General features: G+C 56.9%; 1 protein-coding gene across 3 annotated transcripts in view; it reads left to right on the top strand.

Moving 5' to 3' along the window:
• The window catches only part of BSN (bassoon presynaptic cytomatrix protein), a 93620-nt gene that overhangs the window by 52498 nt on the left and 20814 nt on the right, over nucleotides 1-20308 (top strand). For all 3 annotated transcript variants that reach the window (XR_012380885.1, XR_012380886.1, XM_073901201.1), the window contains exons 3-4: nucleotides 11716-12600; nucleotides 19808-20254. Coding sequence is in view for 1 of the 3 variants with exons in the window: in XM_073901201.1 (XP_073757302.1) it covers nucleotides 11716-12600; nucleotides 19808-20254 (1332 nt within the window). In the remaining 2 variants the exon portion in view is untranslated. The remainder of the gene's footprint in view (nucleotides 1-11715; nucleotides 12601-19807; nucleotides 20255-20308) is intronic.

Consider the following 20308-nt stretch of genomic DNA (forward strand, 5'->3'; position numbering starts at 1 on the left):
GTAGGTTTGGAGTCGCTCCTGGAGTGTGGGGGCTTCCTTGAGGAGGCGGGCATACTCGTGATTATTGCATCTGTGATTAGAAACAGGCCCATCCCTGCACTGATCGGTTAGGTAAATGTTGGTCCTTCAGTACTCAGAACAGTGTGATCCAGACCGGAGAAGCTCACCTGCGTGCTTCTGCCAGCGAGAAGCTGGAAGCATCTGGCCCCACAGGAGCAGAGAGGTTTGGCAGGTGGGGACGAGATGCTGCTGTGGACCCCCATATGGCCGCACCCCTCTGGGTTCCAGCCTCCCTGAGGCGCTCACTCAAGCCGTAGGGCCTGAAGCCCTCTGGATGAGGTAGGCAGGGATCAAGGGAGAGCCACACATGGTATGCTGGTTTCCTGGTGGGCAGCCCAGCCCTTGCCACGCAACAGGCCTCCCCAAGCCCAGGACCTTGGGTGAAGTGGGAAGGGAGCCAGCCTCTGATGTGCTGGGAAAAACAGCAGAGTGGGAGGACCTTGGCAATACTCGGTCCATCTGCCTCATTGTGCCTGGAGGAAGCGGAGGCTCAGGGCCAGGAAGGAAGGGGCCTCAGACTTACTGCAGATTCACGGTGTTTGGTGAAGAGCAGGCCTCCCTGCCAGGTACTTCGAGCAAATGCCGAGCCAGACAAATGCATTGGTTCTTTGCTATGAAGCTTCTCGGGCCTTCAGCATCCAGAATGACACCATGCAGCTCCAAGACACAGCTGTCGCCAGCAGCCTTTCCCAGACTTGCTTTCACAGAACATTAGGGACTGCTGTTCCATTGCATCAGTTTGGGAAATGCTGACCTAGTGCATTTTCCAGGTTCTCAGAACCTGGTGAATGCCCTTTTCTGAAGGGGTCTCCAAGCAGAACCTTTTCTTCTCCAGAATTGGCTTTCAGTGGGGTTCCTGTCAAGGTGAAAGAACCCTTGGCACATTTTCCTGAGAGGCCCGCAGAGCCTAATTCTTTAGAGCTGTTGGCCTTGGGGCACCTGGGTGGCTCAGTCGTTAAGCGTCTGCCTTCAGCTCGGGTCATGATCCCAGGGTCCTGGGATCGAGCCCCACATCAGGCTCCCTGCTCGGTGGGGAGCCTGCTTCTCCCTCTCCCACTCCCCTGCTTGTGTTCCCTCTCTCGCTGTGTCTCTCCCTGTAAAATAAATAAATAAAATCTTTAAAAAAAAAAATAGAGCTGTTGGCCTTGAGCAGAGTCACCTCCCTGGTCACATGTCCACGTAATGAGAAAACCAGTTTGTAGGTTTTGCTCACAGGCCGATCCACCCTGCTCAGAACATACCTGCTCTGGCACCTCTAACTTGACATTATGTCAGCCAAGAAGGCCGTTTCTGGGATTACCCTGGTGTCTGTGGGCTGGGCTCCTGCCTGGCCTGAGGTTCTGGGCAGGACGAGGGGCTGGTTCTGGAGTGGGGTGTGTCTCGGTGGCAGCGGCTCAGGTTGAGCAACCTTTTCCAGGAAACCCAGCTCTGGTACTCACGTCTCAGGAGGAACCCTGCGAGAGTGCAAAGGGAGGTGGTGCTGATCCCTGCACAGACGCACTGTGGACACTGGCCACTGGGGTGCATGTTGGGGACCTTGTCTGGGGGTGGGGGTGCGTGTCTGAAACTGCTGGTGTAGTGATGCTCAGGCAGGGCTGAGGAGGGCTGGGTCCTGTGTTCCACCCAGAAGCTCACCAAAGCCTCATCAGGGCAGGTCAGCATGATGCTCAGCTTCCTGCCGGCAGGAGTTCTAGAGAGGGACAAGGGCCACGCACGCGGCATGGAGAGTTTCACTGCTAATGCAGCTGCCCTTGGATCTTTGGAAATGTGACCATGGAAAACGGACCTTTCTTCCCGGGTAGAGAGAGAATCACTGGCTTGTCCCTCAAGTTGCAACCCAGATGAGGAGCATGACAGAGCCATTGTGCTGAATGGCTGGGTGAGGGCAGAGGAGCAGAAAGGAGGGAAGAGATGGCCACTGGAACTCAGTGAATTTGTCTTTCTGCCTCACGGCATCTGTCAGAGTCTTGTGACCTTAGCTGGGTCTTTCAGAAGCAGCAGACTAGGTGTGGAGAGGAGAATCACCTCCAGGTAGAACAGTCCATCCCATTCAGCCAGAGCAGCGGCTGAGATGTGGAACCGCTCCTGTCCTGGGGAGTGGGCCCAGTCTTCTCCTCTCCGGTCCCAGGCCGCAGGGGGTCTCCTGTGCTCACACAGACGTGGTGCTTGCCGTTCTGCCCAGGCCCCGGATGGCCAGCTCTCAAGGCTGGGATGCCTTCAGAGGAGGATGCCCGCCCATGTACTTTGCTGGGATTCTGAGGCCTGGAGCACGTTGAAACTGCGTGGAAGTCAGGGAAGGAGCTCAGAGCACTCTCTGTCTATAGACCAGGAGACTGAGTCTTGGGAAATCTTGGCCTATTCGGGGTCATTTGGAGCAGTAGAGCTGGGGACCCCGAATCAGTAGCTAGCTCTCCGGCTTTCCCTCAGGGACTCTCATCTTGCCCATCCACGGTCCACTTTTGCTCAGGTTGAGGATAGTTCAGAGCAGACAAGCCCATCTCAGCCACTCTTCATGGTGAGACCATTTCTTTTTGGAGTTCTGCGGTCCTGAAGGTCAGGGCAGATGAATAATTTAACCTGTTTGAAATCGTGGCAAAAGACTGCAGTTTCCTTGTGGGGGCTGAATCTCTCTCACCACCCTTAAGAGGCCATCCCTGTGAGGATGCACTGACCAGGCGGCCACACTGACCAGGAGGCCGGAGGCATTAGCATGTAAGCCCATTCCGTGCCCAGTAGTGGGGAAAAGGCAGGAAGATTGTTCTCGTCTCTCCCTGGATGTGGATCCTTAGAAAAGTACCTTAACTTCCCAAGCGTCCGATTTCTCTAAAAGAGAAGCAGTGGGCCAGGGACCAGCCTTGGTGGCTTTGCTGATGCCTCATGCCTGCCCAGGCCTGTTTGCCCAGCCCTCCACTCTTCAGTGACTTAACGTTCAGGCCTGCCACCCCTTTCTTCTCCAGGAGGGAGGCCCTTGTTGCCCAAGTCAGCCTCTATCCTGGTAGCTGGGGATAGGAGATAAGGCATGGCGATGAGCCTGCTGGCTGGAGTCTGGGAGGTGAGGTTTGGGTGGGCCGTGCGGGCGGGAGTGAGCTGCTGGAGAAGATGAGCAGTGGCCAGGGGCAGCCCGGATCTGCCAGTCCTCTCCAGGCTTCTCCCTGCCCCTCTCGGAGCGGCCCGGCAGCACATCCTGGCCTGGGAATTCCTCCGGATAGGAGTCCGTCCTCACCCTAGGAACAGCATCACACAGGGAGGGCTAGGCAGACTCAGGGCTGGCGGCCTGCCTGTGTTTCCAGATCTGATTGGCAGAATTGTCCCAGAGCACCACCTCCAGTGAGGCTACAGCCCGCACCTGGGAGGCCCACCCTCTGCCCCATCCCTAGCCTTCCAGGTTCAGGCAGCTCGTCTGAGCTCATCTGCCTCCCTCCTCTCTTGCTCTAGTCAGAATCGCTCAGAAGCCCCTCTAAAAAACTACAGAGGAATGATCGTGGTCTTTCTTCGCCTATTCCAAGGTCCGGACTTTGCTGAGACCAAGCCGAGGGCGTATAATCCATTGCGCACCCCCCTTCAACCCCACTCCATCGGCAAGCCTTGGGCTGAAGTGCTTACCCATGGTGGGCGGTGTGGAGAAGGGAGGGAGATAAGCGATGGCCATAAGGCTTCCCTCTATTGCCTGCAGCCCACTCCTTTCCGGCAGGGGCCAGGACGCCAGATGGCCCGGGGGAGGTGCTGCGAGTGTGGCACGGATCCCTCCACTGCAGCCACCGGCCTTGCCCCCTTCCCTCTGCTCCTTCCTGGCCACACCGCCCCATGGGCCAGTCGGGGGTGAGGAGCAGGTGTTAGGAGGACATAGATGGGCAGTGGGCTGAGGAGAGGCAAAGGTGTCCCCCTCCTTCCTGGGCCCAGCAGGTGTCTGCACACGTGCCCAGCCTTCCCTTCTCCACCTCCACACCGAAAGGACGTGGGTCTCCGGGTGGCAGGCCCTTTGGGGAGCCTTTCTCCCACAGTACGTCTAGTCCTTGGGCAGTTTGCCTTGAAGAAGCCCGTCTCCAGGTCAGTAGGGAAATGCCTGCCAAGCTCAGTCGGTCCTGGACAACCTGCCCTGCTGCCAGTCTATGCTCCCAGGACACAGAACACTCGACCTGCCTGCTTGGACCACTGCAGGACAGATGCCAGCACCGCTGGGGACATGCGGAAGAGACGGCTCTGCGGGAGTGGGAGCTGTTTCGTAGCTGCAGCTATCAGGCACAGAACTCCCTCTTTTAGCTACAAAGGGGGCCATATGTACCATTAGCAGAGAATGAATGTGAAATGAATTCAGAGCAGAAGCCTGAGATTTTATTCTTGAAAAACCTGCCTTTATACGTGTGGGCAAAAGAAACAGAATGGGAAGAGAATTGAGTAAAAATGGTAGGAAAAAAAGAGAAACAAGTAAAGTGGGAACAGGGAGAAGGAACAGAGGGCAGAGGCAGGAAAGGGAGGTGATGGAGAAAGCCCGAGGCAGGAAGGGCAGGGAGGCAGGAGAGCTCGGTGAAGTCACCAGCTGCTGGTAGCCTGGGGCAGGCCTGCCCGGATCCACCGTTAGAAGGGGGCCCTCTCCCTTCTTCTCATCCTTTCCTTCCCCTGTAATTGCTGTGGAGGCCTTATGTGAAGCCAGGAACTGTCCTTGACACTGGAGAATCAGGCAGAACTGAAGCAGCTGTGTTGCTCAGCCCCGTGGAGCCTGTAGGTCAGAGGGAGAGGCGGCCCTTCTGATAACCACCCAAGCAAACACATGGTCAACACCTGAGGGTCAGCTCTGAGGAGGACCAGAGGGAGGCCAGGGGGCTTGATAGGATGCTGCAAAGAGACTCTTAGGTGGGTGGGTGGGGCTTCTACAAGGAGGGGACATTAGACTGAAGCTGGGCCGGGGCAAGGTGGGGCCCCGGGGAGGCCTGAGGGGAAGTGCATGGTCTGTGTGAGGGCCCAGAGCAAGCCAGGGCTGGGGTGGCTGGGGTGCCATGAGCAGAATCAGAGGGCCTGCAGCTCCTGTTGGGGTCTGTAGATGGGATTTCAAGGGTATCGGAAAGTGGCAATGGGAAGGTCAGATGTGCATAAAAACATCTCTTTGGGGGGCACCTGGGTGGCTCAGTCGGTTGAGCGTCTGACTCTAGGTTTCGGCTCAGGTTGTGATCTCAGGGTCACGGGATCAAGCCCCACATTAGGCTCCCTGCTCAGCAGGAAGTCTGCTTCTCTCCCTCTGCCTCTGCCCCTCCCCCTGCTCGCTCTCTCTCAAATAAATAAATAAAACTTAAAAAAAAAAACACCAAAGAACCCACCTCTCTGAAAATTAATAACGGTGATGATTGTACAACATTATGAATGTAATGAATGCCACTGAATTGTACACCATTTAAAATGGTCAAATGGCCAATTTTATGTTATGTTTATTTGACCACAAAACTCTCAACAACACCCCCCCCACTCCTCTGGCGGCCATGTGGAGATCAGCCCGTGGGGCGGGGCTGGCCTCCAGGAGCGGGCTGGGGCAATGGTGATGGTAGTGGAGGGCCTTCACCAATTCCTGGTGGATTTTGGAGACTAAACAGACAGGTTTGGGACATGTGTTGGACATGGGGGCTAGGTGCTAGAGATGGAGAATGTTTCCATTTGGGCCATGTCAAGTTGGAGGTACCTATGAGCCTTCAGGTGGAGTTCAGTCGGCTGGCCTGCAGACCTGGGACCCTGGCACGCAGTGCACAGGTCGGGGCTGGAGACCTCTGAGACTCACAAGCATATTGCCATTAGTCAGTATACTTCACACTAAACACTTCAGTAAGCATATCATCAGCTAGAGTTTAGTATTTATTTAAGGCATGTGGTTTTATTTTTCAGTAAAATGTACCTATGATGAAATGCACAGAGCTCAAGTGTAGCATTCAGTGCGCTTTGACAAAAGCATGCAGCTGTGTCAGCCAAACCCCTCTCTCAAGGTGAACATCCCCGTCACCCTAGAAAGTCCCTTCAGGCTCCGTTCCTGTCCATCCCCACCCCTCCTCCAGAGACAACTGCTGTTCTGATTTTTCTCCACCTTAGATGAGTTGTGTCTATTCTAGAGCTTCTTGTAAATGGGATTGCACAGAATGTGCTGTTTTGGATAAAGTTTCTTGCACTCAGCATAGCGTTTTTTGAGGGTCGTCTACGTGGACAAGTCTTGAGAAGCCTGACTGAGAAGGAGAGGAGAGAGCCCAGGCAGTAGACAGGAGAGGGTTCTGGGAGGCAGGAGACAATGGCACTGAGTTCTGAGAGAGGCAAGGGGTGCCTAGGGGTGTGGGGGAGAGGGTGTGCTTGAAGGAGTGGGACCCTCCCCAAGGAGGCAGGTCTGGATCCCGAGTGTGGAGGAGGAAGCCTAATGTGTGGCTCCTCTTGAAGACATCGGAAGCAGGGCAATGGTTTGAGCCAGAAGGCAGGAGAGGGGGCCAGGCAGGGGAGGAGGGCAGGAGAAATTGAACCAACCACTGTGGACAGAAGCTTCCTGGAGAGAGGGAGCGAATGAGTTAGCCAGGCAGCTATAGTGCCCCAGGAGAAGTTGGGACAGAAGTCAATTTACGGTGGAGCCCATTTGCCTGGTGCCCGTTTATCTGTTTGGGTAGAGGCCCGGAGAAAACAGGTGTGTGGTTGGATCTAGTTCTGAAGCAGACATAGGTCAAGAGAGCACAGACATTGGGCAGAGTGACTGCATGATAGACCAGAGATTCAGCTGGGCAGGAAGAGATGTGAAGGCAGAGGCTCAGCGGGTGGGGTCCACACGAGGCCCAAGGACTGCTACAGTGGGGAGGCCTGAAGTGACCTAGAAGGCTGCAGGAGGACAGGCACAGGGTGATTTTGGAGGAGAGGGTTTGGGGTGATAGTGAGTTGGAGGGTGAGGCTGAGGGATAGCACTATTGGCTGAGTCAGCCCAGTGGCTGCCATCTGCAGTGACTGTCACGTCAGTTCGGTGGAAGCCTGGGAGACGCGGACCACAGGGCGTTTGGGAACTAGTGGCCATGATGGTGGGGCCTGGAAGGCAACAGCAGCTAGGAGGGGAGAAGGGTGGGGAAGCCGAGGGCTAAGCCCCAGGGGTCCTAGGGATTTTAAAGGGAGGGTGAGCGGTTACCACATTCTGAAGTCCAGGGAAGACAGTTTCTCCTGGAGAGGTCGATGGGGACCAAGGAGAGAGAGGGAGAGAGAGAGAGAGAGAGAGAGAGAGAGAGAGAGAGAGAGAGAGTGTGTGTGTGTGTGTGTGTGTGTGTGTGTGTAGGGAGTTTGGGGAGCTGGCTTGGTCAGGAAAGAATGTTTTACAGGGCACAGAGGAAGGCCTGGGAGGGAGGGGAGGCCGTCTAAGGGAGGCTGAGAAGAGTTGGACACCAGAGGTGGAAAGGCAGGTGTTTGTAGGAATCAGCAGGGCGATGGGTTCTTTCCATTTCATGGAGCTCCAGGCCAGTGAGGCCTTCTAGCCCCAAGTAACAATTAAATTCAGCCTCCCCTCCCCAAATCCTGGCCTCAGATGCTTGGCAGTTTCCTAGGGCCTCCCCGATGGGCCATGCCTGGCTGATTCATTCATCCAGCTCTGCATTAATGTGCCCCACCCTTTGGGGCCCTGTGGCACCTGCCTGCCCCTAAGCCTGTGGGCAGCCAGGTGCTGGATGCGGCAGGTGGTATGTCCAGTGCTGGGGGGAGAGTAAGGCCAGCCCCGATTCCCTGCTCCGGACCATCATTGGTCCAGGGGCCACAGTGGGACCTGTGCCCTCTGTTGAGGCCTGGCCAATGACTCACAGCCCAGAAGAGAATGGAAAGCCACACTGGCCGGTGGGACCCTCCCAGGAACCAACAGGGAAGGCTTGTTTTTAAGCTGTTTCTGTGATGTTTGAACTTGTACCAAAATGGAAAAAAGCACGAATGCCGAATCAGGCATGTCAGTGCAGTGATCCGACCACCGAATGCCCTCTCTCCTAGGGAGGGCTAGGCCTCAGAGGCAAGCCGCCGCTCTCTGCAGGAAGGCAGGCTAAGGGATGTCTGCGACCCTTCTTCCTTGCTGGTGGGGAGGCAGTAGGGGAGACTGGAAAGAGACTCTGTTGCTGCTGCTGGGGGCCCTCAGAACCTCCTGGCAGCCTCGGAGGTGACCGTGAGGCAGGCTCCACCTCGGGAGCAGAAGCATGTTTCCTGGGCAGCATCCTTTCTGGCTAGATATAGCAAGCAAGTCTGGGCCCCTTCCTTTGGGGCTGGGACACAGGGTGGCAGGTCTCAGTGCCACCAGTGTCCCTGTGGGAGAGATGTAGAAGCCCCTCCCCCAGAGTGCCCTCACTCCCCTCTCTGCCCCAGAGCCGGGTGCGGGGAGCAGTGGGGAGTGGCCTCTGCAGATAGATCATGGCTGGCTGTTCCTTCAACGTGTGGTTCACAGAGCCCCCAGCCTGGTCCACAGGCCTCTGGATCCTGGGTGGGCAGTGCCACCTTAGCCGCCCTTCCGTACACTGAACAGCTCAAGTGAGGGAGCAGCCGAGAAAGGCTCTTCTCGGGATGAAAGTCCCTTCAGAGCCAGAGCCCATGAAGCCCTGCCTTTCTGAATCCCCAGCAGGCTCCTGGTGGGGCAGGCAGAGGCTCTCTGTGGGAAGCCACTTCCTACAGCTTCTGCTTCTCCCACTTACTTCCAACACAGCTCTTGGCCTGCACACCACACTGAGCCTTCCCATCCCTACTGCTGCTCAGGCCCCCACCAGGCTGGGGTGCGCAGGTGTCCATGCCTCTGAGAGGCCAGGATGGGCTTCCTTGCTGGCAAGAAGGGTCAGCCTGACAAAAGCTAGTGTCTGGCAGAGCCATTCACCCCTAGTGTAGCCCTGGGAATTCCTCTTAGCTTACCTCTGGCTCTTGGGACACGAGTTCTGTGGCTGATGGCCTGCTCATCTCCTGGCTCTGCCAGGTTAGGCTCATGGAGGACTCTAAGAGAGATTTCCTGTCACACTAGTAGAAGGCCATTCCCTGTGATTCTGGTGGGCAGCTGGATTGGAGCGTGCCAAGGAGACACAGACACTGGTACAGATGAGGAAGGCTCTCACTGCTGCTGGTCCCAGGCCTGAGGATTCTGCCACAGGCCTGGCCATGTATGCCCAGCCTAGGTGGGCAAGTGGGCTGGGGGTGCGGGGAGGAAGAGGCTGAGACTGAGCTCCTCAGATCCAGCTCCTGACGATCTGTGAGGGAGGCTGAGGGAAGTCTTGCTGGGTTCAGAGAGCGCCCCTCCCAGTGTCCTCCCTGGGAGGCCTTAGTGGCGGGGCCTGTCGGCCTGAGCCTGGGTGAGGCACGAAGAGGGCGTGGTCAAGGCTCCTCACCGTCTAGAAGAGGCTGGATAGAAATAGCTGTGCCCATCTGGGCTATGAGTCACCGAGGGGGGGTTTTAGCAGTTTCTTGGAGAGGTTCTATTTTAGGTGAGTGCCTGTGACAGCCTGGGTGACGGAGGCTGGGTAAGGGAAGGTTCTGGTGAGTGCAAGAGTTTTAGCACATGCCCTTATTCAACCCTGTCCAGAACCTGAAGGAGGGTCACTCTGAAGTCCCAGGATAAGGAGCTTTACCTCCCAGATCCCTCTTCTCAGAAAGTCCTAGAGCGTGCTGTGTCCTGCAGGTGCACGATAGCAAGGGAGCCTGGGGTGTGCTTGGGCACCCGCTACAGGAACTGAGTCTGTGGCTACTGCCTGGGCCTCCCCTCAGGAGGATAATTCCCTCCAGGGCTCCCAGCTTGCCCCTGGGAGCTCCCCCTCTGATGGGAGAGAGCCCTCCCTAGCCAAGAGGGACCTTTCTAAAGGGATCTTTGGACTGAGTCCCAGGGGGGCAAATTGTTTCCTCGGAGGCTTTCTCTGTCCAAATGCAGACAGGTCTGATTGAAAAGGAGGAGCCTCCTCATTGGGGCACTGAATCTCCAGTCTCATGGCTTTGGCCTTGTGGGAACTGTGTCCCCTATTAATAGGCTGTTGGGATTAATCCCACTACAAGCCTCTCTGGACTGGGCCCTGCTCTGTGCCACACACCATGCACAGTCCTGAGAACACCTCATCAAGAGCTCAGGAGCTGGGTGGGGAGACAGGAGACTACCCAGAGAAACATATTGGTAAATACTTCGGGAAAGAATGAGCACTGTGACGAAAATAAACTGTGTGATTAGCTACAGCGTGCCTGGGTGGTATGTTAGATTGTGTGGCCAGAGAGGGCCCTGATGGGGAGATTTGAGGCCTGTACAGCTAGCCAGCCTGGGGGCAGAGAAAACTGTGAGCTCAGAGGACTACTGGGCAGAACAGGAGGCCCAGCGTACCTGGGGTGAGACCGCTAAGCGGGGATGGCTGGGAAGGAGGCCAGAGAGAGGGATGGGCTGGGGCATGGGCCATGGTGAGTTCCCATGGTATGCATGATGGGACTCCACTAAGGGATTTGGGCCTGTAAGTGATATGCTCTGATCTGTATGTAGATTTTTTGGTGGAAAAAAATACCATTGGCTCATGTAACTGGAAGTCCAGGGGTAGACTTAAGGCGTAGCTGAATCCAGGGAATTAAACAAAGCCATCGGATCTGCTCCTTTCTCCTTACCTTGGCTCCACTTCTGAGTCTATTGATGTCATCCTTAGCATCTCTCTGGATGCTGGGAAAGAAGGCTATTGGCCACCTCACGGCTACATTCTTCTATGAGCAATCCCAAGGGCAAAAAGACCCTCTCTCCGCTGTTGTTCATTTACAAGTAACATGGGTCAGCCCTGTTTGCAAGGTCACAGGCCCAACCCCACAGCCCTTGCTGAAACCCACGATTGGCCCAACCGGAGTCTCGCACTCACTTTACTCAGGGAGGCATTGATGCAGAGAGGAAACTCTGTGTCCATTGCGGGAATAGCAACACGTGCTTGTTTGTTCTAGAGGCACAGATTATCCCATTTTCTTAAAAAATGTATCTTTTGCTTAAGAAAAAAAAGGCTTTTTCATTCTACTTACATCACCGCTGACACGGCATTACTTTGCCTTCCAGATTGTTCACATCCATCTTGTGTCCTTAGCTAGGCTCCAGGCTCCTCCAGGATAGGGGTCAGGGTTTCTTTTTATTTTCTATACCTCCCTCTCCCTCCTGTTACTCTTCATTTATTTATTCATTCTGCAAGTTTTTAATTGAACAATCTGTTGCATACCAGGCACTGTACTAAGGCCATCCTTTTTGTCTTGGTTTATGTTTTAAAAGATCAAGCTGGCTGCTATGTAGAAATGGCCCAAAGGGGGCAGCAGGGGAGGGAGAGTGACCAGTTGGAGGCTTTGGGGGTCATTGGTGGGGGGGAGGCGTGGGGATGGAATGATGTACATGGATCAGAGGTACAGCCCGTGGGCAGTAGGGAGGACACCTGCGCAGGAGGGTCCGGCAGGCAGCGGATTGATTCTTGGGGCGTGGGGAGTGTGTGACTACCTCTGTTCTGCTCCAGGCACCTGGCAGCTCCCAGGGGTGGGGGTCGTGCCATCGGTCCCTTCACCTCTGTCCCCTGGTGACCCAGAAACCCCTGAGCAGGGCTTGCTGCTCCTGCCTATGCTTGGAGCTGACCTTGGCTGCCGTGGGGCCCACGGTGACCTGAGCTATGGGCACCACCAGTCCTGACTACCCTGATGACCATGATGCTTCCTCCTCAGGTGAAGGAGTGGCTGTGTCTGAACTGCCAGATGCAGAGGGCTCTGGGGATGGACATGACCACCGCGCCTCGCTCCAAGAGCCAGCAGCAGCTGCACTCCCCAGCCCTGTCTCCTGCCCAGTCCCCAGCCAAACAGCCCCTGGGGAAGCCGGAGCCAGAGAGATCACAGGGCCCAGGGGCACCCCAGCCTGGCCCCCGCCAGGCTGAGACAGCCAGGGCCACCACAGTGCCGGGGCCTGCCCAAGCCCCTGCCCCTCCAGAGATGGGGAAGCCATCTCCTCAGCCCCCTCTCCCCGTCAAGCCTTCCACAGCGGAGCCCAGGCCACCTGCAGGAGAGGCCCTGGCCAAAAGTGCCACCACAGTGCCCTTGGGGCCTGGTGCTGCTGAGCAGACCCAGGAGGGCCTCACTGGGAAGCTCTTTGGCCTTGGTGCATCCCTGCTCACCCAGGCGAGTACCCTCATGTCTGTGCAGCCTGAGGCTGAGCCCCAGGGCCAGGCTGCTCCCAGCAAAGGGCCACCTAAGATTGTCTTCAGTGATGCCAGCAAGGAGGCTGGCCCGAGACCCCCAGGCTCAGGGCCTGGGCCTGGGCCGGCACCTGGAGCCAAAACAGAGCCTGGAGCTAGAACAGGTCCTGGCCTGGGACCTGGAGCCCTGGCAAGAACTGGGGGAACCACCAGTCCAAAGCATGGCAAAGCGGAACACCAGGCTGCCACCAAGGCCACTGCCAAGCCAAAGACCATGCCGAAGGAAAGGGCCACCTGCCCACTGTGCCAAGCTGAGCTCAACGTGGGCAGCAAGGGCCCCGCCAACTACAACACCTGTACCACATGCAAGCTCCAGGTGTGCAACCTGTGTGGCTTCAACCCAACGCCCCACCTGGTAGAGGTAAGAGAGCTGGACCCAGCGTGTTCCCTTGGGCCTTGGCGAGGAGCCAGGACCTGGAGTAATGGGGGGCCCGGGAGGCCTGGGAGCCAGAAAGGGCTGCAGAGAGCCGGGTCTTCAGCTGTTGCCAGGCTGCCCCACCATGGCCACAGGGGGCCTGTGCTCCCCTTCCTGTCCCTGGCCCGTGCTTGGTGTTCCACTCAGAAAACTGACTGGCACAGTGGAAGGGGGAATGGTGCCCACTGCCTCTGACTGGCTGACCGGTGCCCCAGGGCCAGTCCCAGAGGTCACCAGGCTTGGGAGGCCTGAACTGACCGTCCCATTCCCAAGTCTCCTGGGCCTGGCCTGATGAAAGATGCTAATCTCCCCTGCTTGGGTAGGAAGAGCCTGAGGTCCCGTCCTGCCCACAGTCTGTGATCCACACAGGGGGCTGAAGGGTTGTTAGGCAGAAGGCTGTGCCCCATTGCCCGGGCCCCAGCCCACCAAGGAGGATCCTCCCTCCATCCCGTCCTCTGAGGTTACGGATATTGATGCCCGCTTGCCAAAGCCATAGTCTTTGGGCCACATATTTTCCTTTGGCTGGGCCTGGTTCTCCCTGGGGCTGCTTGTGGGGATGCTCTTCTTACCCATAGGGAAGTTAGAGGGAGTTCTGGGGTTGGGGCCTGTCTCTGCGTCCTTGGTCCCGGGAAGGGTTCTGAGCACTGTGCAGAGCTGGGTGGAAAAGAACAGGAGGCCCAGTGTTCTCTCAAAGCTTCGAGCCCAGCCTGGCAGGTTCAGAAGGTACAGAGGTTCCTGAGCAGAGCTGGATCAGCCTGGACCTGGAAACTGCTTCTGCTCCTCCCCTTACTAACTCTGCCCTGCCCAGGGCCATCCATGTCAACCCTACCTTGCCTGCCTTGGTCATAACGTGTGTGTCCCATTCCATGGAGGGCCCTAAGGGGCAAGATGAGCGATTGGCTCATCTTGACAGGTGGATGCATCCCCAGCTGTGTCACATCAGGAGATGGTCAAGCCAAAGACCTTCCTCCTGCACATGGGCAGCCACCCTTAGGGCTCCTAGGCTGAGCCATGCATGGTCAGTGGTGGGGCAGGGGAGCCTTGGCACCTTGTTCTGACTTGCTTTGGGTCAGGCTTCCATTGGAGCAGCCCATTGTGATAAGGGAGACAACTTTGGCTGTCTGACTCTGCTTTTCTAACACGCAGAAAGAGGCAACTCTAATGAAGACAAGTGACCTCCTCAGATGACCATGTGGCCCTCTGGGCCCCATACTGCCACCTCTTAAGCCCTAGATCCAGTGGCTCACTGGAGGACAGCTGGCCTGGCTGGCTGGGGTGGGGAGGGGGCACCAAGGGGCCATCACAGAGCCAGAGGAGCTCCCATCCAGAGACTGCCCGGTAACACTCACTGCCACTTGAGTGGGGTGCCCTGACGCTAAGGGGACTCTGAGCCCTGTTGGACAGCTGAGCTGGCCCGGCCCGGGGGCCCCTTGTCCTAGAGAGACCTCCTGGCCCACATGTCCTCATTCAGCAGGACATGCACAGAGGAAAGGGGAAAACGATCTCTGCCCAGGAGTGTAAACCTTCCTGACAGCTCCTTTCAGCAGCCCCTGGGCCAGGCCAGGGAAAGCGCTGATTCTGCCCAAGCATGTCTCAGTCACATGCTGACTCTGGATGAGCATCTGGCTTCTGATCCAAGCATCTCACTAGCTGCTTGGGTGTCACCTTCCTGGACTCTGGAGCTTCCGCTTCTTGATAGCTGACGTTGCCCCCTCCGCAGGTTGTTTTTTCAGAGGAAATTTCCGAGGGAAACGGGATCTAGTTCTACTGCTTCCTTCATTGTATGCTCTGGACTCCCTGTCTAGAAAGAAGAAGGTAAAAGATGTTACAGCTCTGAGATGTTGAGGAAAATTGTCCCGGGTGTCCTGCTGTCTCCATGTCCTGTGCCACTGCTACCTCCTTGGCCAGAACCAGCCTTGCCACCGCAGGATCTGATGGGTTCCATGGGCCTGACCACAGAGCTGCTGGGTGCCCTGGTCCTAGCTTCTCTCCACCCCGAGGCCGCTGCTTCCTTGCTCTTGCTCCTAGTAGCAGTCAGGGTAGCCCAGCTTCTCCAGCTCCTTTCTCCTCACGGCTCTGCTTCGTTTTCTTTCTTTCCTTTTTTTTTTTTCTTTTGTTTAGTAGGCTCCATGCCCATCGTGGAGCCCAATGTGGGGCTTGAACTCACGACCCTGAGATCATGACCTGAGCTAAGACTAAGAGTCAGATACTTAACTGACTGAGCCACCCAGGTGCCCCATGGCTCTTGCTTGTTAATGCTGCTATCTCCAGGGGGGTCCTGGGGGAAGGTGTGGGTGGGCAGCCACAATGCCTCCCTCCTGTGGTTCCCACCAGCATTGTTGCTTTTCTTCACTGTAACCAGGCCACGGGCCATCTTTGATCTCACCTCGGCAAATGGCCACTGGACATTCAGAGCAATTGTGTGCTTCCCTGTGACCTACTTGCGTGTTTTGGTGAGAGGTTCCTGATTTCTCAACAGGTGTCCTAGACACATCGTGCCTTGGGAGTGAGGTGGCAGGGCCAGCAGGTAGGGGTAGGTCTGCCCTGGCTGTTTCTCCCACACCTAGCTAATGGAGGCCAGCCCACCAGACCCAGGATGACTGTGCTGTCTCTGGGCCTAGTGTGAGGCAGAGGGACCCCTGTCTGCATAGGCTGGGGGCTTGAGGGAGGGATAGACCAGGGAGGCCCCACTGCTAGCTCCAGGCCTATTAGACCTGCTGTGGCTCCACCCGAGACCAGAGCCAACTGTCCGGGCTGTAGGGTTGGGAATTTTCCTCAACATCTCGGAGCTGTAAAACCTTTTACCTTCTTTCTAGATAGGGAGTCCAGAGCATACAATGAAGGAAGCAATAGAGCTAGATCCCTTTTCCCTCTGAAATTTCCTCTGGAAAAAAAAATAACCATAATGCTATTTAGTGAGTCATTTCATAATTAAGAGTTGTTGATTCCAAATTTTTTTACCTATTTATCTTTCTGAAGGATAATAGTACCCTCTGGCTTAATTTTTAATTGGCTTTTAGTTAAAAATAGAGTTTGTGAAGAAATTAGTGGAATTGGAAATGTTATAGTAACATCGCCAGTTTCTGATCTTAATATAATTGCCAAAATACCAGCCATACCCTTGAGAAGTCGGGCCTCCTTGGGCAAAGGGCCTGGCGCCTGTGATATGCGGGGCTGGCCTGGGCTTATCTGAGGCAGGGGCTGAGGCCAGCAGCTGCCTCCAGGGATCATGATCTCAGGGAGCCCTGTCTCCTCCATGTGGAATGGAGGTTTCTGGGAGAACGAGCTGAGGTGCTGTACTTCAGGTACTTAGGTAAGGTCCAACACATAGCCAGGAGATTGGAACCAGTGTCCTAACAGAGAGTCTCTGTGCGAGGAAGAAAGAGTCCCCACCGGCCCCCATTATCTGGGTGTCAATTGACCCTGTGACCAGTGGTGTCATGACCTGGTCATGAGACCAGGTCTCATGAGGGATGCCCCACGGGGAACGGACACATTTGGTACTAGAGCATGAGGAGAGCACAGCCCCACCAGAAAGGTGCATGTTGGGGATATCAGGGAGGATTCCTCTTCTTGGAGGAGAGGCCCAGAAAGGAGAAGCTTAAGCATGTCCAGAGACAAGGAGGGGCGGGTCGCAGCATCAGGAGAACAGTAGCACCAGTGACGGTCATGCCCAGAGTCCAATGGCTGAGTCTCGGGCTCTTTAAGTCTGGACATCCCTTCTCTGGATTTCTCATCTGCTGCCTCTTGTCTGACAGTGAAGCTGGGGATGGGGATATGTTGGGCCCAGCAGCCGGCCATAGGGTGTTGGTCAGCCTGGTGTCACTGTAGTCAGATTGACACAGATCAGCTCCATATACACAGAGATTGTGTTCTGCGGGGTCATTCAGACCATGTCAGGCAGTGTAAGGAGGATGCCCAACGTCCATTGCAGCCTCACCCGGCAACCTTGGCCCTTGAGGTGCAGTAGCCAGTGGTCCTGGAAGGCAGCTGGGCTCGTCCACCTGTGGGGGTACTCCACCAACTCCCGGACAACTCGCTTCCCCTTCCTCACCCTGACCCCACCTCCCCCCATGAGGTGGTGATTGCCCTGGGGCATTGCTGCCTTCCTGCCCCAGAAAGAAACTAGACAGAGGGAGATAAGGCAGAAATGGCCATCAAGCCTCCCACTGTCCGTTCCCAGGTCCCAGATCATCCCCTGCCCACTTGCCAAGGGGGACAGGCAAAGGGGAAACAGGCAGCAGCTCCCTGGAGGCTGGGGCTGGGACAGAAGAGTGTAAGAGAGGGTGTGCAAGTGAATGAATGAATGAATGAGGGAATAAACCGTAAAGGGGAGAGTGAATGAAACCCTAATGGGGAGCATGAATGAACAAATGAAGGACTGGAATAATGGAATGAATCAGCAGGGGTGGAGTGGGGTGGGTCTGCTATAGTGGGCAGAGATCAGAGCTGAGGGAATAAAGAAATAGGAACCTCTATTCCAACCCCCAGGCACAGAGCCTCCCCATGGCCTGCCTCCCACCCCATCCCCATTGCCATTCCCCAAAAGACTTAGGTCTGGGGCCGGGGCTCCTCAGGCTCTGCCCCTCCAGGCCCCAGTGCTCTGTACCCTTCTCCCCATCCCCCAACCTCCAGAGAGCTGGGGAAGGGCCTCCAGCAGCCAGGTCAGGTATTTATTTTTAGCCCTTACCTCACATGCCTCCCCCTGCCTGCCTTCCCTCCCTTCCTGGCTGACTGCTGTAGCAGAGCCAGGAGCAACAGGGCCAACTGGGCAGCCCCTTCTGCAGCCTGGCGGCCTCCGTGAATAGCGTGGGAAGGAACAAAACCCTGGGGAGCGTGTGACAAGTGACATGCTCTGCTGAGGGCTGGGCCTCTAGGCTTAGGTAAGCAGGCTGCTGCATGCGCTGGACCTGAGCCCCTGGCATGAGGTCTGTCTCCTCCGTTCAGACCATCCTTCCAAGGTGCCCTTGCTTCACTGGAGACTGTGGCTTCTGGGGTGGGGTCTGCAGGCCAGAGATAGGGGTCAGAGGTTTGCAAAGCCACCAGGGTGAGCCAGGCCAGATGACCTAACCTCGAGAGGCCTAACCTGGAATGGCTGTGTGCAGGGACCCAAAGTGGAATCAGGACAATATTGCCATAGGCCAGTCCCCCCACCCCCATCTGGGCCCAGATCCTCACCCCATCTTGCTGATCCTGGGGCTTTTCTCACTTCCAGAATTCTCTTGGCCTCTGCCTACACCCCTCTCACCTCGCCAGGGTCTCTTTGTCATATCAGAGTCCTCTGACCTTGGAGGGATTTCCATTGTGTCCCCAGCTGACGTCAGAGGCACGTGGGCAGGATTTCGGGCTCAGGCTCTGTACTCTTCCATGCCCCATCTCTCTCAGGGCCTGGGCTCAGCCTGTCTAGCTAGCATTCTCCCCAGGCACCTCTAGGGGAGACCAGGCCAAGTGAGCCCAAGACCCAGCAAGTAGCCAGCACCCATTGCTTCCTAGGGGTTTGTGTCAGGGATACATAGAGGATCAGACAAGGTCCATGGGGGTCAGTAGTGGTGCTAAGGCCAGGCCCTCCAGGGAACGGGGTGAGGACACGTAGGACTTGTGAAGGGTCACCCTCCATCACTGGGCCCCTCTGCTCAGGACCTGTGCATGGGATTGGGCCTCAGGGCAGAGCCAGAGCTCCAATCTCAGGGAACGATCTCAAGGCCCAGAGTAAAAAGGCTGTGGAGCAGGCCTATCCCTCAACATACACCAGGGGCCTGCCACTTGCCTGGCCTAGCCTCTGCTGGGGCCCAGGCCAGAGATGTGATATGTAGCCCTGTGGGCAAGACACCAGGGCAGAATCATTGACGTGCCATCTGCCATGGTGGCCTGGGGATGCCAGGCTGTGGGCAAGCACTCTGGGGGCACCATGCTTCCAAGGATCTGCCAGGCAGGCTAGGGTCTGACATGGGCTCAGGGCAGTGCGCGAGGTAAGGGTGCCGAGGCTGCTGGCCCACTTTGGGCTGGCGAGGGCCAAGCGCCACCTCCCTGCCCTGTCTCCTGGCTCTGTGATCCTGTGGTTCTGTGTCTTGTGTTTCTCCTTAATGGCCCAGCCGAGTGGCCAAGCTGCTGGTGGGATCCTAAGTGTCTGGGCACATGGGATGAGGAGCAGCAGGAAGTCTCTGCCTCCTCCTCTGGTGTGAGAGCAGGCACAGGTCTGTGGTTACCCTCTTTCCCACCTCACCCCCTCTGGGCCATGGTAGGGCCTCCAGTCTTAGCAAGAGGAGTCCTGGCTCTGGAGGACGTACCTGGGAGACATGGCCCTATCAGCCCCTAACCGGCTACAGGAATCACCCCCTCAGGGCCTGGGATGCTCAGACCTCACCCCTGTGCAGACAGCTGGAGCTAGGGGAATCAGACTTGGTTTCTGGTGTTCTAGGAACTTCACCACTGATATCCATGTCACACTTGGATGACCAGTTTGGGGCTGTGGACTCCAGGAACGCTTCCTGCCAGCACCCCCGGTGTCTGTCTTTGTCCTGGCTGTGTCTCCAGCCCCCAGCACTGAGCCTGACAGGGGGATGACCCTCAGAGTGGTGGACTGATGGTTGAGGGTTCGGTCCCCACCCAGCTCTGGAGGAAGCAGGGCCCCTGGCCTAAGTGTGGCAGGGGGAGTGCACACAGTCCCCATCGGAGGAATAGCCCAGAGCCCTGGGGGCAGGAGGAGGCTTCCACCTGAGGGTCTTTGCTGACCTTGGACAGGGAGACTTGGGCTGGGGGGTGTGGGCAGAGGGAACTGCTCAGCCCCATCCTCCCAGCAGGGCTTCTCCCAGACAGCCTCCCCTGGCCCCAGGAGTCTGCAGCCTTCCAGCATAGCGCTTACTTGGGAAGGGTGTGGGGAAGGATGGGGTCTGAGGCCACTCCTGGTTTGCAGGGGCTCTGGACTGCTGGACTCTGTCCCAGTTCCCCCTCTTCCCCAGACTCACAGGCTACCTGTAGCGTCCCCTCCCCCACAGATCTCCTTTTCTGGCCAGGCGAAAAAGCTTGCTTCGGTGTCATGGTTTAGAAGATGTTCTCCTGCTTACGGTTACAGAAATAGTCATGGAAACATTCTTTGAGTACTTCAGGTTCTTTGGGATTTTCATCAACCCCCTCCCCTCCCATTTCCTTACAGAAAACCGAGTGGCTCTGCCTGAACTGCCAAACTAAGCGGCTGCTAGAGGGCAGCCTGGGAGAGCCGACCCCCCTGCCGCTGCCCACCTCTCAACAGCCCCCCGCAGGGGCCCCTCTCCGGGCGCCTGGAGCAGTCCCTCCGAAGCAGAAAGGGCCACAGGGGCCGGGCCAGCCATCAGGCCCCCCGCCTGCCAAGGCCAGTCCCCTGCCCACCAAGGCCAGCCCCCAGGCCAAGCCCCTCAGGGCTTCTGAACCCAGCAGGACCCTGAGCGGTGCCCAGGAAAAGAAGACAGGAACCCCAGCTAAAGCCGAGCCTGGGCCAAAACCACCTCCAGAGACTACCCTGGCCCCTGGGACTCCCAAAGGAAAGACAGGGCCCCGGAGGACTGAACCTGCCACCCCTGTCGTCAAGGCCGTTCCAGAAGCCCCCACGGGTGGGGAGTCGGAGGTCAGTCTCATTCACTTCCGGGTCCCTAGCTCTCAGGTGGGATGGTCTAGGGAA

This window comes from Callorhinus ursinus, unplaced genomic scaffold, assembly GCF_003265705.2.
Source record: "Callorhinus ursinus isolate GAN/ISIS: 27379988/994484 unplaced genomic scaffold, GSC_fseal_2.0 scaffold15, whole genome shotgun sequence".
NCBI classification, from domain to species: Eukaryota; Metazoa; Chordata; class Mammalia; order Carnivora; family Otariidae; genus Callorhinus; species Callorhinus ursinus.